The following is a 16,688-nucleotide window of genomic DNA, read 5'->3' as shown; positions in this document are numbered from 1 at the left end:
AGGAATACATACAAACCGCGACGCTCGATCGTCGTCGAGGCTTTTCTGTCCAGACAGACCGAAACCGCGAAGATGGAGCACACGGGCATCGAAGAGGTGAACCAAACGCACCAGCAGCACGAACCCATCAGCTTCGGCATCGACCAGATCCTCAACAACACGGAGCAGCCGAGCAGCTGCATGGTGCCGAGTCGCGCGGGAGACGCGGACTACCAGCTCGCGCCCAACGTGTACACCAACGGGTACGGCGGCGTGTACAGCCCGGCATGCTCCATGGCACCCGGCCTGGCAGGCTCATACAATGTAAACATGAACATGAACGTAAGCATGAACATGAACGTGAATGTCAGTTCTGGAAACGCAGGGGGCGTGATACGTGTACCAGCTCACAGGCCCATGCCCGCTGCACCTCACCCGCCTCCCTCTGCACATCCGCCGGGTATCGCGGCCGGCTTGCCCACAGTGCCCACCGTGCCCACCATGGGCAGCCCGTCCACCTTCACCTTCCCATGGATGGAGAGCAGTAGGAGGTTCGCAAAGGACAGACTAACTGGTAAGGGTGTTTTAAAAGTACAAATAAAAAAAATTAAAAAAAAGTCTGTCATGTGAGATAATATCAAGGGAGAATTATATTATAATACAATTATAGTATCATGTAATTCTGCCTATTTCGTCGATATTTATAACTAGTTATTTATAACTATTGATAATTATAATTAGTACACCACCACTACAATCACCAATAATAATAATAATAATAATAATAATAATAATAATAATAATAATAATAATACAGAAATAAAGACTAAAGAAATTCGATATTATTAGAATATTTTTTGGTCGTATTTTAGTAATACTTATATAGCAGTTCGTTGATAAAATTATATATTTCATAATTTATTTTATTATCTATTATATATATATATATATATATATATATATATATATATATATATATATATATATATATATATATATATAAATATATATAATTTATATATATATATATAAATTCTGCATTATCATATATTCAGCCATACTCAGCTAAGTCTAACATAAGGCTTTTGATTCAAATTACAGTATAAAAATGATCTTGCTTTAAAAACATTATTTTAAAAAATTATTTCCATTTCAAGTATTTAGGAAGGCTACGTGTTTGTCTTCTAAATTAAAAAAAATCCATGAAAAAATATATAATGGTTGAGTGCTTATAACCTCTCAAAGGCATAACTAATTTTACTTCGATAGCTAATGTGCTGTAACGTATTTAAATGTGATCATTTATATATTATATATATTATAGTTTTATTTTTTATTATTATTTTATATATTGGAATATTATGTGCAGATATTTTGCATAGGCAGGAACGGTGGGAGATGCGACCAGTTAAACATTAAACAAGCATTAAATAAGCATTTATACTCTTTAAGAAAAATCATTAAGAAATTATAAATAATAAATAACAAAAAATATGTGATGTGCATTATATTAGGCCGTGAAGCACAACAACAACAAAAATAATAATAATAATAATAATAATAATAATAATAATAATATGTGGAAATTGCAGATAACATATTGCAAATATGTAATTATATCTCCGATTTTTACACATTATATATTAGTTTTGCAATATATTACTTCTAAAACAATTAACATTGCTTCGTTAGATTATCATAGACATTTCTATGTGACCTAAATATTGTGCTTGTATATCCCAACATATTAGATTAGCCAGCTAGCTTCGGCATAAAGGTGTGTTTTGTTTCAAATTAGTATTTATTGATCTTGCCACTTCTAAGGCAGAATATGTAATGTAATAATAATAATAATGTAATGTAAATACATTTACATTAACTGCGTTTTGAAAAAAATGACAAAATAGAGGCTTAATATTAGAAATACCGCAGACAAATCAGACCGCTTGCCGTGTGTGTGTGTGTGTGTGTGTGTGTGTGTGTGTTTTGTGTCTGTTTCTCACTCCGGCTCGCTATGACGTCACCTATATTAAGATGAAAATGAAGAACAATATGGATTTCTCCACATAAAATATTCACAGAGCCGCTCTATTCTCATCAATTATTAAAATGAGAGAATGATATGTCAACTGAAAAGGCTCTCTTGTAAATATGCTTATCAATTTTACTCATAGTCACTTTGGGCCACTCGTTTAATATGTTTTATCTTTGCCCAATCTTTGAATGGCTTTTTGAATGGTGTTGCGCAGTGCCGTTGTGTCTTTTACACTACAGTGAATTGTGGCAAGCTTTCATTTTCTGTGGTTATCTTATAGGGAATTGCAGGCGCGGGTCTCCGATATTTTAATGCGTCATGCGTTTTTTTTTTTAAATTGAGATAAACAATGTTTTTATTTAACACATGAGACCTATGAGCTTTTTACGGAGTTTCAACACGTTTATAGGCCTATAGATTAGCTAAAAACAGTTCAACTCTAAGGATCTACGAACACATTCAAACCCCTTTGTTTCCCTCCCCACCCTTTCCTTTCTTTCCCTTACAGAAAACTCACGCACGTCACATATAGAATTTAGACACCACATATTATGTTTTTATTTTTGTGCTTATTTTCAGATGGCACTATTTTTAAATTAAAAATGTATTGATTAATATTAAGTATTATTCATACGATGGTATAGATGTGCTCACTGGATGTGCACGTGCACATTTAAATATCAGGAGTTCAATCATTTTTAATGTCATCACATTTTACTCATATCAATTTATTCTTTCAATCAGTGGTCTAATTAAAATTAACTCGATTTTTTTGTAGTGTAAATTCAATAGAAATGTTCTCGCAACAGTGTTCTCCATCATCTCAAGTCGCATGTCCGCGTTTCACAACAAGTGTCCCACTAGGGCTCGTCGTGCTGCCTGAGACCTGATATTCACCGCGCACCGCACAGCACAGGACTGGGAGGCGATGAAAGTCAACACCACGTGTTTTTTTGTTGTTAATTGACTCCTTGGCAGTTTGCAAGTTTATTAAAGCGCAGAAATGCGTAAACAGTTCAGTCAATAAAAATAGGTGGTTTCACGAAAAGGACAAACTCGGAGCGGCGTTTATTTTTAGGCACGAGGCATAAACACTTTTAAAATAGAATTATCATGAGTGTGCATGCATACTACAGTGAACCAAATCTCCCTTACTGCTATTGGTCTGTTGTCTCTGTGTATTCATACAGGAGCATAACAGAGCTGTTTTCTATTTTAGAATTCTGGCGAATTTGTGCAATAGTATTGCTCAGCTTGCCGCATGCCTCAAAAACAAACAAAGCCAGGACACATCAGCAAGCCGAGATTCCTGATTAAAAAATCAAATTGCATGCTATTACTGCTCGGGCTGAAATCATAACAACAATCACACCACCCTATAAATATGAAACATGATGAAAGGCAGATAGACATTACACGGGACCAGGGTCCGGATCCAGGGTGGACGTTTGATGCCATTTTTTTTTTTACTATATGATATTTCACTTCCTAGTCTGGAAGAAAATCTGAACGCACATCCTGGTGTGGCTTTTTGACGAGCATAAACCGCGACGAATACCCACGTCGTGTTTCAATATCCCCCCACTGCATCCATTATATGTATATTTATTAGATTGCTACAAAGGTAATATTCGCCACGGGAAAAGGCGGGCGTTGTCGCATGAAGGTGATATCGCGTCCAAGTGATTTTATTACTGTCCGCATATTCTCTGAGGTAGGATTTGATATTTTTTGATGTGCCCACGCTAAATTCTATTACAGCGACATATCATTTAGAATTCCCCTTGCTGTCGAGCTCGCAAAGGGCTCGTGCGCTTTCGTTTCCAGCTGACCCGTATATTTATTTGCGGCCTCTGTGTGATATAAAAGCTTTTTGTTCCCACCTGACACTGTGATGAGAAAAATATATAAAGGAAACCCTGGCTTGTTAAACAGTTTTTTTTTTTCATTTTAATGATACCACCAGGTATTTTAGTAAATCCGACCATTGCATCAGCTTCCTTCTTAAATTCACTACCTATAGGTAGCTTTTACGCATTTTGTTCCTAATTCGTTAACATTTCAATACAAAGCCATTTTTGTTCTGTTTTTTTTTTGGTCTGCTGTTTTTTTTAATTACTTTTCTTTTTGCTACCATTCTGTAATCTCATTGATAGTAATTATAGTATAGCTGTAATTTCACGTAAGTCATTACGCTCTTATCAAATTGATTATGTCGCGACCTTGACAGCCTGTCAGTCAAACCCAGAGCTGTAATTAATAGCAATCAGGTTTCATTCTGTGCAGAAATGATTTGACTGAGCTTCTGATCACATAACAAGCCTGCTCACTTACCTTTTACCACTAAGACGCACAATGGCCTAATAGAAGCAAACGGCGCTCGAGACGCATGGACTCAGGATCATGTATGTGTTTTTTTTTTTTCAAATTTGACTGGAATTTGTTTTTAACATTTGATACCTAAACGTATTTACACTTTGAGAACTTTAAAGGTCAGACATAAAATCTAAACCTGACTTAATTTCTTTTTATAACTAAAACAGATCCAATGTCAGCTCTTCAGTATCATTTGTTTTCCAGTATGGCCAGTGTGAATAGTGTGAAAGGACTTTTCTGAGTTCCTGTCTGCCTGCATCAGCTTTGACTGGAAACTTCTGTTACACATGAGCGTGTCTGAATGCAGAAGATCTTTTTGGTGAAAAGACTTTACACAAGCCTAGCTCGGTATTAATCCTCCACTGGTTCGTATGTCACACGGTTAGCAGAAAAGCACCAGTAAAGCACCAAATAGCGACCTCACATCATATTTTCCCTCTATACTAGCCTACATCTGTCTATGTCAGTTATCTGTAGGTTTAATGTAACGCAAAATCAAATTTAGCATGGCCAAAAACAATCCTTAAATATGAATCATTTCAATATATTCTCTTTAATAGCTGCTCCAGTGTTAACATGAGAATGCTTTGGGGAAAGTCGGCCCTGAACCAGTAGGCTGTCTGAACGCTGATTTTCAGAGCAATTACAGTGCATCTGACATTTCTAGGTTAAATTACAAAGCTACTGCACTCTCTCCACACCCCCATTGCAGATGTTTTGCACCATTAACACACGTCAGAGGTTCTTTAAGGGTTCATTTCATAATTAAGGGTTCTTATCCTGCTAGAAACCTTTCTTCTTGTGAAATACTTTCAGTTACGGAAACGCTGTTCACCACAGAATATTTAAATGTTTTCCTTAAGTTATTTAGGATGTCATGCATTAATACAATATATATATATATATATATATATATATATATATATATATATATATATATATATAACAGAATAGGTTTATGCTTTAATAAATGGTTAGTAAGTTGATATTTTGTCATGTTATGCAGTCCTTTATGGTGTCTAGAACAATAATTATATAATTTGTGCTTTTTGAAATGTTTAAAGGGTTTGTCATGCTTTTATTGCAAGAATTATTAAAATGCTTAAATCCAATCGATGCACTGATTATTGGGCATATTTTAATCACCATATAAAAATCACTAATGCTTTATCTATCTATCTATCTATCTATCTATCTATCTATCTATCTATCTATCTATCTATCTATCTATCTATCTATCTATCTATCTGTTTTTTGTTTGTCTACTCTGCTGGGCTAAAAAAATAGTTTTTTAACCAGAATTAAAATAATTTTCGAAAGAGGAGACATTTAATTTTACATGCCTTTTTTTGTTCACCCCCACACACACAGAAAGAAAGAGAGAGAGAGAGAGAGAGAGAGAGAGAGAGAAACATTAAGTGTGAACAAGACACTAGGTTAAGATGTAGTCAAGCTCATATCAGTTACTTACTCCTGTCAGTGAGCAGGCCCGAGTGTGTGTATGTGCTTCACCCCTTAACACAGTGCACTGTTGATAAACTTGGTCAGGCTGTTGATAAGCACCCAAAAGGCCTTGCTGTGCCTGGGGCTGTCCTCATCTCTCTACAGGGCTACAGGGCCTTATCTGGAGGAAGCTCAGCCAGGGTCTTCCCCTATGGTCAAATTAGCCAAGCAATATAACTTTAGTTCACATGTCTATGTCAACCTTTATGTACAGGTGAATGCTCTGCTTTACTACAGAAATATCCACTCAAGCAACAGGGCACACAAAGTGTCTGAACATCCAGGAGATCCGGTTTCACAGACTAATACAGCTAAAGTACAGTTACAGTTAATGTTAGTATTCAAACCTTTTAGTTTGACTTAAAGACTTACGCACAAATCTCTGAGTGATGTATACTGAAAAGAAATACCTATGAATACATATTCATTCTCTCAAAAATGGAAAGTCCCTTCAGATGTACACCATTTTTTAGTGGAATTTTTCACTTGGAAATGTGCATGAAAAACTTGCATCATTAGTTTTTGTTACACCTAGGATAAGGAAATTAATTAATTAATATGTTTATTTGTCTATTTTGCGGGGCTAAAAATAGTTTAAAAAAACATATAGCTATTTATGTATGTATTTATTTAGAGAGAGTGTATTAAACACATTAATTCTATTTTATATAAAGATTTATGTGATATGTTTGTTTATGTATGTATTTAGTTGCTATCCATACATATATATTTATGCTTTATTCATTAACTTACAGTTTTTGCTTTCTGATATTTTTTAACACTGCACACATTTCTGATATTTGTTCAACACTGCACATTTGTGTGTTCATGTTTTACAGCTGCTCTCTCACCGTTCTCGGTAACGCGGCGGATCGGTCACCCGTACCAGAACCGCACGCCCCCCAAGCGGAAAAAGCCGCGCACGTCGTTTAGTCGCGTGCAGATCTGCGAGCTGGAGAAGCGCTTTCACCGCCAGAAGTATTTGGCCTCCGCTGAGCGCGCGACACTCGCTAAAGCCCTAAAGATGACGGACGCACAAGTCAAGACCTGGTTCCAGAACCGCAGAACCAAATGGAGGTGTGTAACTTGAACATTCATCCATCCACCTATCCATTCATTCATCCATCCATCCATCCATCCATCCATTCATTCATTCATTCATTCATTCATTCATTTATTCATTCAACACTTTCATTGCAACTAGACAATGATGTCTATTATTAAGCATCGTTTCTACAGAATAAAAGAATGAACGAGAAATGTAATAAAAAAAGTAATGGCATTCTAAATGGAATGCATAAAACCTTATTATCAAAAACAGCCTATTGCTAAAAAAGCAAACACATCAAGCAACCCTCTCCCCCAAAAAGCAAAGTAAACAAAAAAACCTACTAAGGCAAATAATATCGGCTATAGTAGTCATATGTTTTTTTTTTTTTTACTTCTAGTTCCAATTATGAAGGAGCTAGGCACATTTAAAAACCTATTCTAGAGTACTACATTTTACACTGAGCTGTTCTTCTTCACCCCTTGTTTTTTTTTTTTTTAATGCTTCCAGCTTTTGGGGATATAGAAAAAAATCTTCAGCTTCATCTTAAAAACACTCATGAATCCAATCCTAGCTGAGTGTCAGCTAATATGTATTTAAGCTGTGAAATGTTTGCTCACTTAATTCGGCTGTGCTTAGCAGGATTAACCTATTACTATATCTTTAACAAAAAGAAACCTTAAGTTTGAATGTAATAAAGGCTAGATCACTCAAACATACAGAAGAAGTGATAGAATGAATTTTCTCTTTCAGATGTGACAGCACACATTTAATTATTTCAGCCTGTTTTGAGCTGGTTAGCCCTATTATGTATGAAACAAATACCTTTTTTTTTACTATTCAAGCCAGAGCATATGAAATAATACAATATAAACTGCTTATAAATCTAAGAGTTGTTATTAGACAGACAGTAGACATAGAAATTTTCATTTTGAATATATTGGCTTTGCTTGGCTTGTGAATACTAAAGCCAAGTATCTGCATGTGTCTCACTAGGTTGGATGAGGAAGCGTTGGCCTAAACATGTGCAAGGAAGTGGATGTAGGGGAAAATGCTTTAAAGAATCACAAAGTGCAGCTTTAAAATTTAATTTGACGTATGAGAAAAGGGCCGCAGGATACAAATGTAGCCTATGTAATGAGAACGATAAAGAACCACGGCTTTTAGATTGGAACCATTTGTTAAAATTTGGGCTCGATCGGACCGATCCCCTGCTGGCAGTAAATGTTTGTGTTTGTGTGTGTGCACCAAGCCAGACAGCTCTCTTGCCAAGAGTGAGATTCATTGAAAAGGGCATTTTGCGTCTCGTGGTAAAACAACACTTTGGTTTTGCTTAGCTCTGCTAAATGTTTTCCCTTCATTTTCTTTGGACACCAATTTCCTTGACCAAGCAGAAGTGCTGCAGCTCTTAAAAGCTTACGTTGAAACTTGCTTTCTAGTGCATTATGGAGCCCATAGGTCTGAATAATTGAGTGTATGTCCATCCTTTTGCTTTAATCCAATCAACCTGTTGCTGTTGGCTCTTTTAGGACAAATGAGTGTGCAATCTAATTAAGGGTAGGCTGACTTTACCTTGGTTTTTATCAACAAGCTACAGTGGGCAGGCGAGCTGCTGCTGAAGCTGATGCATTTATAATGAAGCTGAGTCATGGCCTTTAAAGAATTAAAATAGATTAAAGCCATTTTGATGTGTCAACTCAATAATATATCCTTCTCTATTTCATTTAGACATTAGTGGGATCAGTTGTTGGCTACTTAGGTGAAATTAGTAGGCCATATAATGTGAGTCTATCTTACATATAGGGAAATGTGATAACTTCTTTTCACCTTACAAGGTATTTGCTATATTACAGTAAAATACATTTTCATTCAGATATGTGGAGCAATTAAGGCGTGTGATTATGGTTTTGATATATATATATATTACACGTAATACTTTTTGCACATTTTTTATTATTTTTTGTTATTTGTATGTTCAGAGAAAGGAGGAGTATGTCAGGTTTTCATTTCACTTCAAGTTGTATACTGTATATAACTGTGTATGTGACAAACAAAATCTTGAATCTTGAACGCATAAATATATTATATTAAATACAAAATTGGTTATATGATAATTAAAGTAACAGAAAATCATGATATTGTTTTTATCACATGAAATTGAATAAAAAATAGTTTTCAAAGATATAAATCCAAAACAATTTAGAGTTTCATGAGATGATAAAAATATCTGGATAAAAATAAGTGATGTATTTGTGTAGTGTAGTGCCATGTCATTTACTGTAAAGGTTGCTGCACTAAAAGTTGCATGAATATCACAGCATTTTAGATCAGCGTTTTCTTTGGAAGCATCTTCCAGCAGGTTTCTAAATTATTTACAGAATATGAGAAGTGCTTTTATTGGACTAGACTCTGTGTATGTCACATAGTTACCTATGTAGCATTTCCCGATATTGACCATGAGCTGAAATATGTTCACTTAGTCCTCCGAAGTAGACAGTACAGATTTATTTTTAAACTTGTTTCACACCCTCAACGTACTTATGAATGTTTTTGCCATAACTATATGTCCCATAGTTTTTATTCCCACACTACAAGAAAATTATTTGTCTTACGTGTCTCCAAAACATGTAGAAACAGGATCTAATACAAGCCTGAAGAAGTCTACGTGAAATGATCCGCTGAAAGACCTTTCTGCAGACACATCCGATTCTAAAGACATTGCGTAATGGGTTAAAAATCCTGCATTTGAGAAACGGATTTTCCACCGCTCTCATTTAGTCATTTCATTTGAAATCAGGGTTTTGGTGACGCTTGTTAAGTATCACCATCACAAAGGCTCATGAAAATTCACACAAATTTCATTTAAATGATAAATAATTAACATAGTTGTTTTTTCTTCAGTTTATTAAACCACACATATATCTAGTATAATCAATATAAATACATATACATCTGAATAATATTGGCCAGTGCACACTCTGTTGTAGCTTTAAGGTCCAACAACTTATTTTGATTACTATTACTATAACCTATATCATTTTAGTGTGATAGTAAAGCCATGAAAACAAATGATCAGAGTGGCTAAACAAGGAGTCTAACACAAAATGCAATTTGAAATTTTGAGCATGGCTAGAGAGTAAATACTGTAGTATTTGTGGGCTGTAACAACAAAAGTACAAGAAATATGCAAATAACTTTCTCATTCTTACCTATCTGTTGTTGGATCGGTTACCAGTCATTACTGTATGTTTGTTTGTTTAACGTATAACCAGTGTAGTCAAATTAATATAAAAAGAATTTTCTTGTACACTAGTAACTTTTGCACTAGTGCAAAATATAAACATATTAATGTTAATAACAAGCTCATTCAGTTATATATATATCTCATTCACACACACACACATATATATATATATATAGTTAGTTAGTTATGTGTGTGTGTGTGTGTGTGTGTGTGTGTGCGTGTATTGTATGATTTCTGCATTACTGGGTCACTAACAACATTCATCTGGGTTTTCCAAACATTATTCTTCTGACGAAAATGAAAAGTGAAAAATGGTTATGAGTAACATGTTAGCTCATAACAGAATAGACCACTTTCAGAAATAATAAAGCCTGTCTAGGATTACCTATAAGTGTGTCAGAGTCGAAGCACTGCTCTTAGAAGTAGTGCTCACGTAATAGTAATAGTATACGTCGAAACATTCGTTTTTTAAAGCTTTTTCGCTCTCTAGTATTTCTCTCCAGCAAGAATTTTGCACGGCGCTGTGTTTATTATCGAATTATTACAGTTATTAGAGTGTTTCAACAAACACTCTATAAATCCTCTTAACTTGGGACTTATATTTTCTGTTGTTGGAAAGCTCAGGAACAGAAATGTTCCCCAATAAAAAAAAAAAAGAAAAGAAAAAAGAGAATATTACTGTACCTATTCAAATAATGATCCAAATTAAAATAAATGTGCCGATCTGGAGTATGAAATTTCTTTTACAGTTAAAGGCTAATCCCAGTTTAATCCCATTACCTATTGACTGGTTAATGCTTATGAAATGAATATAAAGTATTAAGTACATGTTCACTATTACAAAATATTTTTTTCAGATCTGCACAAATCACAATTTAAAATGTTCAAAAATGTTCATTATGTATATTTGCAGCTTTCTAGAAACATGAAAACCATGTCAGCGTTGCCAAATTGCCGAAAAATCTGCAAACCTGTGCTGAGACACTATATATCTAAACCTAATTTTTGAAGAATACACATGTGCTAGAAATGGTATCTAAGTCTCCCCTTTGTCTCTGCTCACAGGAGACAAACAGCTGAGGAAAGAGAGGCCGAGAGGCAGCAGGCGAACCGTTTAATGCTTCAGCTCCAGCAGGAGGCTTTCCAGAAGACACTGAGCCAACCGCTCCAGCCCGACCCTCTTTGCCTCCATAACTCGTCTCTGTACGCTCTGCAGAACCTCCAGCCGTGGGCCGAGGACAACAAGGTGACCTCCGTCACCTCTGTCGCATCCGTGGTCTGACCCACACCTCCCAATTTGTATTGGCTAATGAGAAAGGAAAGGATTTTATAGCCAGGGTTTAATAGGATTATGGGACGCAATATAGGGGAACATTTGGGTGGATCTCAGACACACATTTGGACTGATTTCAAGAGCCTCAGTTCTAAGCCATAAGTTAAACATATTTATTTTGTAAAGCTCTAGCAGAGATCTCACTTCATTCTGTCCTGTTCTTTGTGTTCTTTTCCAGTCATATATGGAAAGAACTGAATCATTTAAATGCTTTATTTTATATGATGGTGTGGAATCAGCTTCCTCTTTGTAATGAGATAATACTGACTTGGAAGAATTGTGGGGGAGGTCAGTGACAAATGAGTGTGTTGCATTTCTTCATTCCCAAATGGACTGTAATGGAGGTTGAAACCCAACACACTCCTTTTTTTCTGATAAATATTGTTACTCCCACCTGAATCTGGTCATTAGTTCATCGCTTACACTCCGTTTTTACTCCTTTTCCTTCAGCTGCCCGTATAACAGAGGGCGGCATCCTGTTGTCTCTTCCAACCCAAAAGCGTGGATGAATTTCGCCCATCAAGACGGCTGTTTGTCTACGTGCCATCTGGCATCAACGAGGCCGACTCAACCACTGACTCGTTTGTTCTTGTTGTTTTGCTTTGAGCTCCGTAAGATGTATTTGTGATGCATGTTCACCGCGTCTCTTGTGTGTAGACTGGGACTGAAGACCTGGAGTTCTTCTTCACCTGAACTTTGCAAGCAATTACAAGAAGTGCTCCCTGTGTATTCTTCATGATATGACATTCAAAAGTCGTTTTATATTAAACATGATTGTGACTTCTAAAAAGGCTATTGTTTTTAATCACTGTTTTTACTTGCGTCTACCTCTGTGCTTAAAACTGATAATGGAAAAAAAAACAACAACAAAAGATAATTGAGATGATAACTGAACTGAACAATACACTTACTCTGTAATGTTTTCCACTATCACTGTCTGTAGCTAGGAGGCTTTGAGTGGGGTTGGTATAAAACCTGATATGGCAAGGTGTTTTGTTGCCTGTGACCCGTGTCCATCCAGTGCATGTGTGTGCTGGTAAACAAGTATTATCATCCATATAAAAAGGAAAAGAACAGTGAGTCAAAACAAAACATTTCCTCTCTGGATGCCACAGCACAGCGCTATCAGGGTTAATCTCACGAGGAGGGGTGCAAAAGCTCCGCTGTATTCTCTGCACCAAATGAGCCTTCACACTCCACACTACACATGGCTGCCTCTCCCAGGAAATGCTGAAGAAGTAAACTGATTAGAGGAGTGTGTGGTGTGCAGTCTGTGGCCCACAGCAGAGAATCTACAGCAACATAAATCACAGGCTGCTGCTTGGGTTGGAAAACAGACTATATTTAATAGAAATGTCAGTGTTATCTCGATAAAATAATCCAGCTTTCTAGGATACTCTTATTCTCAACACGTCTTGATGAAACTATTCGCTTAATTAGTTCAATCAAAATATTTAAACGAATGAAAGTTTGTATGATTTGTTCTTTAGTTTTTCTTCTTCATAAGCTTTGCAATGTTTAATTTTAAATATACACCAAAATAAACATAGAACTCAAACAGGCTTACAAATTGATCTTTCAAAAGCTAAGAAACCTTTTTAAAGGAAATTCTGTATATTAATTTTAATTATTATTATTTTTTTAAAATACAACTGAACAGATTCGTGGTAAAAAAAAAAAAAAAAGGTTTGGAAAATCTCCTCTTTTTATTTATTTAATATTATTTGTAAGCATTTTATTATTCATATCCAAATTCCCGCATAAAAAAAAATGTAATGACAAACATCATAAAAGCTCATTTCCTTTCACATTATCATTTCCTGTTATTGTAGCCACTTGTTAAGTCTTTTCCACATCCTGATGTTAGTCAGGATCAGTGGGCATGTGTAGTTTGGCATTAATATAAACACAATAAAATTAAAAAAAAGAAAAATTTTTTAACCCCCTCAACTCAGAACTTGAATCTTTTACACAAATAAAAAAAACTGTTTTTTCTTATAAGAATATTTGATCCAGGATTTTTTTTTTTTTATGTCTTTAATATCCACCATTATGATTGAAATGTTGAACTTAACAAAATCCCCAGTGATCACTTAACACTTGAAGTCCAGCTGGAACACAGATCAACACTGGAGGTGTTAATTCAACAGTTGCGATTTTACTGCATATTTGGCAATGGCATTATAATTGTATAATCAATCGAAACTGTTTATATGATATATGTATATATATAAATAACTGTTTATTTGATCTAGACAGTCAAAAAATGAAAATGAAAACCTTCAGATATACACAAATTATAGAAATACATCACCAGTGGTGCCGAAAGCAAACCAAATGCATTTAAAACATGTCAGAACACTGTATGCATACTGTAAGTAAAAACAAATGTGTGCTTTGCAGGTGATTATAGAAATCTCCTCCACTATTTTCATGTCAGCAGTTAAACTGTACCATAAGACATTATCTATATTACTTTTTAAAGTATACCTATTACCTAAACTCACAATGATATTAGCTGAATTAAAAACAGAAATCATGCCATAGATAAAGCCCTGCTTTATGTTTGTAGTTAGATTTGATGTTGTCTTGGCTGCTTTAGCTTCTGTCAGTATGATCAGACTGCCTGGTGATACCTCTTTCACCCCTATTTCCTCTTCTAGCCCTCAACCACTTTCATCTCACTGTCTCAGTGCCGCCATTGCGACGTGACTTGGATCCTCTTACAAAAAAATTCCTTTTTTTTCTCTCTCACTGTTTTCAAAACCTGGTATTGTTTAGCTACAGGTGTAGTGAGCGCCTCTTTGTCCGCTGCCTTTTTTTGTTCAAAGTCTACACAATACTTTTCCACAGTTTAAAAATAGCCACTACACATAGAAGTCTAAAGGAGACGTTCATGTTTACAGACACTACAGGAGTAAATCAGTTCAGCCTTCAGTGTCTGGCCTAGTGGTGGAACGGTATTTTAAAAATCACAGCGCGATAAGCATAGAATCCAGTATCGCTGTTTGTTTCCCATATATTGTGATAACTAAGCATAGCATTGTCAGTACAGGCAAGTTATTTGCTATGCAACAAACAATACCATTTCAAACAGACATATAGTATAAAACCATAACACAACACTGCTAAACTATCCCCAGCATGTATGTTTTTTGGGTTTTTTTTTAATTTATCTTGTTTTTAACCTTAGACGAAACACCTCAGAAATCATTTTGTCACTGTCAGTCATGATATAATATAATGCGAAATTAATAATCTAAGTATTTTAAACAATCTTATTACAGTGCACTGTGCAACATAAACTCATACCCCTGGTGTGATCCCTTGTGCTCCTTGTAGTACATTGGTTTCATTGTTTGATTGATTGATTTCATAATGTGGAAAGGCAATTAAGGAAAAATGAAATTAAAGGCTCATCACGGTAAAAAATAAATTACAGTAAACTGACAGCAATTTTCTGGGAGCTGAGATGCCAGGTAGTTACTGTAATTAATATTTTCAGCATTCTTACAGCATTGTTTGTTGAGAATAATGGCAGCTTGTATTGTATATAGAAATAAAGTGCAACTGTAGTCCTGATTAAAGGATTATAATAGTTAGTATATTACTGTAAAAAAAAAAAAGACACCTGTGCTAAGACACCTGTGTAACTACAGGCTGTATTTTTGGGGCTGACCCTTAAAATGAACTTTTCCCAGAGAAAGTTTGAGGAAAGGGTTTTACATAATTGTATTAGTCAAAATATTTTTAAGGCAACACTGTAGGGCAGAATGTAGTGTTTTACAATTACAATTGTAGCTGACAGAGTGATCTTAAACTTGGGTTACTCTTTGTCTGGAGACGTATACTTCCTATGTCTGGGTGGGTTACCTTGTTTTTCACTTAACTCCTACATGTAAATAAGTGTCCCATCACGACTGTATTCCCACTGTGAACTCAGTGCTCCTAAAAATGACAAAGCAGTTAAGTTAGATGATTGAAATATCATAGCATTGTTTGCTTCTATGTCAGAAAGACAGAATAAACATCTATTGTACACCTGCGCAAATAATTGCACAGTTAACTGTCCCAACCTGTTCTAGGTGTTAATTGTCAACTTAGTCACAACCCAGTGAACAGGTCTATAAGCCACTACACTACACAGTACACAGCACCACTAACCAATCACAACACAACACACTGGTCTATAAGCCAATCACAATACAGCGCACCAACAGATACTTTCACAGTGGCTTGCCTCACACCTCCAAGGTCAGGGGTTCACATCCTGCCTCTGCCCTATGAGCGTGGAATTTGCATATTCTTGGGATCTTGGGTATTGGGATCTCTACATTTATAGTATGTTCATAGTGTGTGAATGATTCTGTGAGTGTGTGTGTGTCACTGTGACCTGTGATAGGTTGGCACCCTATGCAAGGTGTCCCCTGCTTTAGACCCAGAGTTCTCTGGGATAAGCTCCAAGTTCCCCACAACCCTGTGTAAGATATGAGGTACAGACAAATGAGTGTATTTACAAATGATTTTCCTTTTCATATAAATAACTTGAGAATGTAGGTCAATATAAGCATGATGAAATATGGGAGGAAACTGCACTGAACCTGCATAAAAACACAAAAACAGGTCTTTAGTAGGTTATGCATGACAAGCACTTGGATATAATTCAACACCAGCATGTACATTCTGTATTCTGCACTCCAAACGCATCAATCAACTCTGCTTTAACTGCATACCATGCCAAATACCATTACTGTGGCGAAACCAGCACACTACCTTTACATGAAACAGCATACCAGTGCAGACAGTGCTGCTCCTGCATAGATGGTAATCTAAGGCAAGGTAATAGCTTCTGTACTCATCAAGCAACATTTACCTCAAATAGATCTCAATAATTAGAAGATAATTCCAAATAAAAATTGCAAATGAATGATACGACAAATATACACGGCGAAAAGACAAAATCTGGACAACAACGTGGGATTTTAATATTTACAAGGCTTTAACTTTCATTTTGTTCTTGCGCCATCTAGTGGACAAGGACTGTGCGTTACACTTTCGCTAGACGCCTTTATAAACAATGATTCCACAGAAAGCGATTCTATTGGACGATAGCTCGTCAATCAACCCTACGCTGCTTGCGGATTGGGTCGCGTCGCCGTCAATCATTGAA

General features: G+C 35.8%; 1 protein-coding gene across 2 annotated transcripts in view; it reads left to right on the top strand.

Annotated features, from left to right (window-relative positions):
- The window catches only part of tlx2 (T cell leukemia homeobox 2), a 12,781-nt gene extending 487 nt beyond the window's left edge, over positions 1 to 12,294 (top strand). Inside the window, exons 1-4 of one of the 2 annotated variants that reach the window (XM_058396467.1) lie at positions 1 to 553; positions 6,733 to 6,970; positions 11,251 to 11,431; positions 11,969 to 12,292. The exon at positions 1 to 553 is cut by the window's left edge and continues 486 nt beyond it. In XM_058396467.1, coding sequence (XP_058252450.1) covers positions 73 to 553; positions 6,733 to 6,970; positions 11,251 to 11,431; positions 11,969 to 11,980 — 912 coding nt within the window. In that variant the 5' untranslated portion in view covers positions 1 to 72 and the 3' untranslated portion in view covers positions 11,981 to 12,292. Of the gene's footprint in view, positions 554 to 6,732; positions 6,971 to 11,250 lie in introns of both variants that reach the window. The other variant, XM_058396466.1, reaches the window with a different exon arrangement.
- Positions 12,295 to 16,688: the final 4,394 nt, after the last annotated feature.

The sequence above is a fragment of the Hemibagrus wyckioides genome, linkage group LG08, assembly GCF_019097595.1.
Source record: "Hemibagrus wyckioides isolate EC202008001 linkage group LG08, SWU_Hwy_1.0, whole genome shotgun sequence".
NCBI lineage: Eukaryota > Metazoa > Chordata > Actinopteri > Siluriformes > Bagridae > Hemibagrus > Hemibagrus wyckioides.
This window is presented reverse-complemented; position numbering and strand designations above follow the sequence as displayed.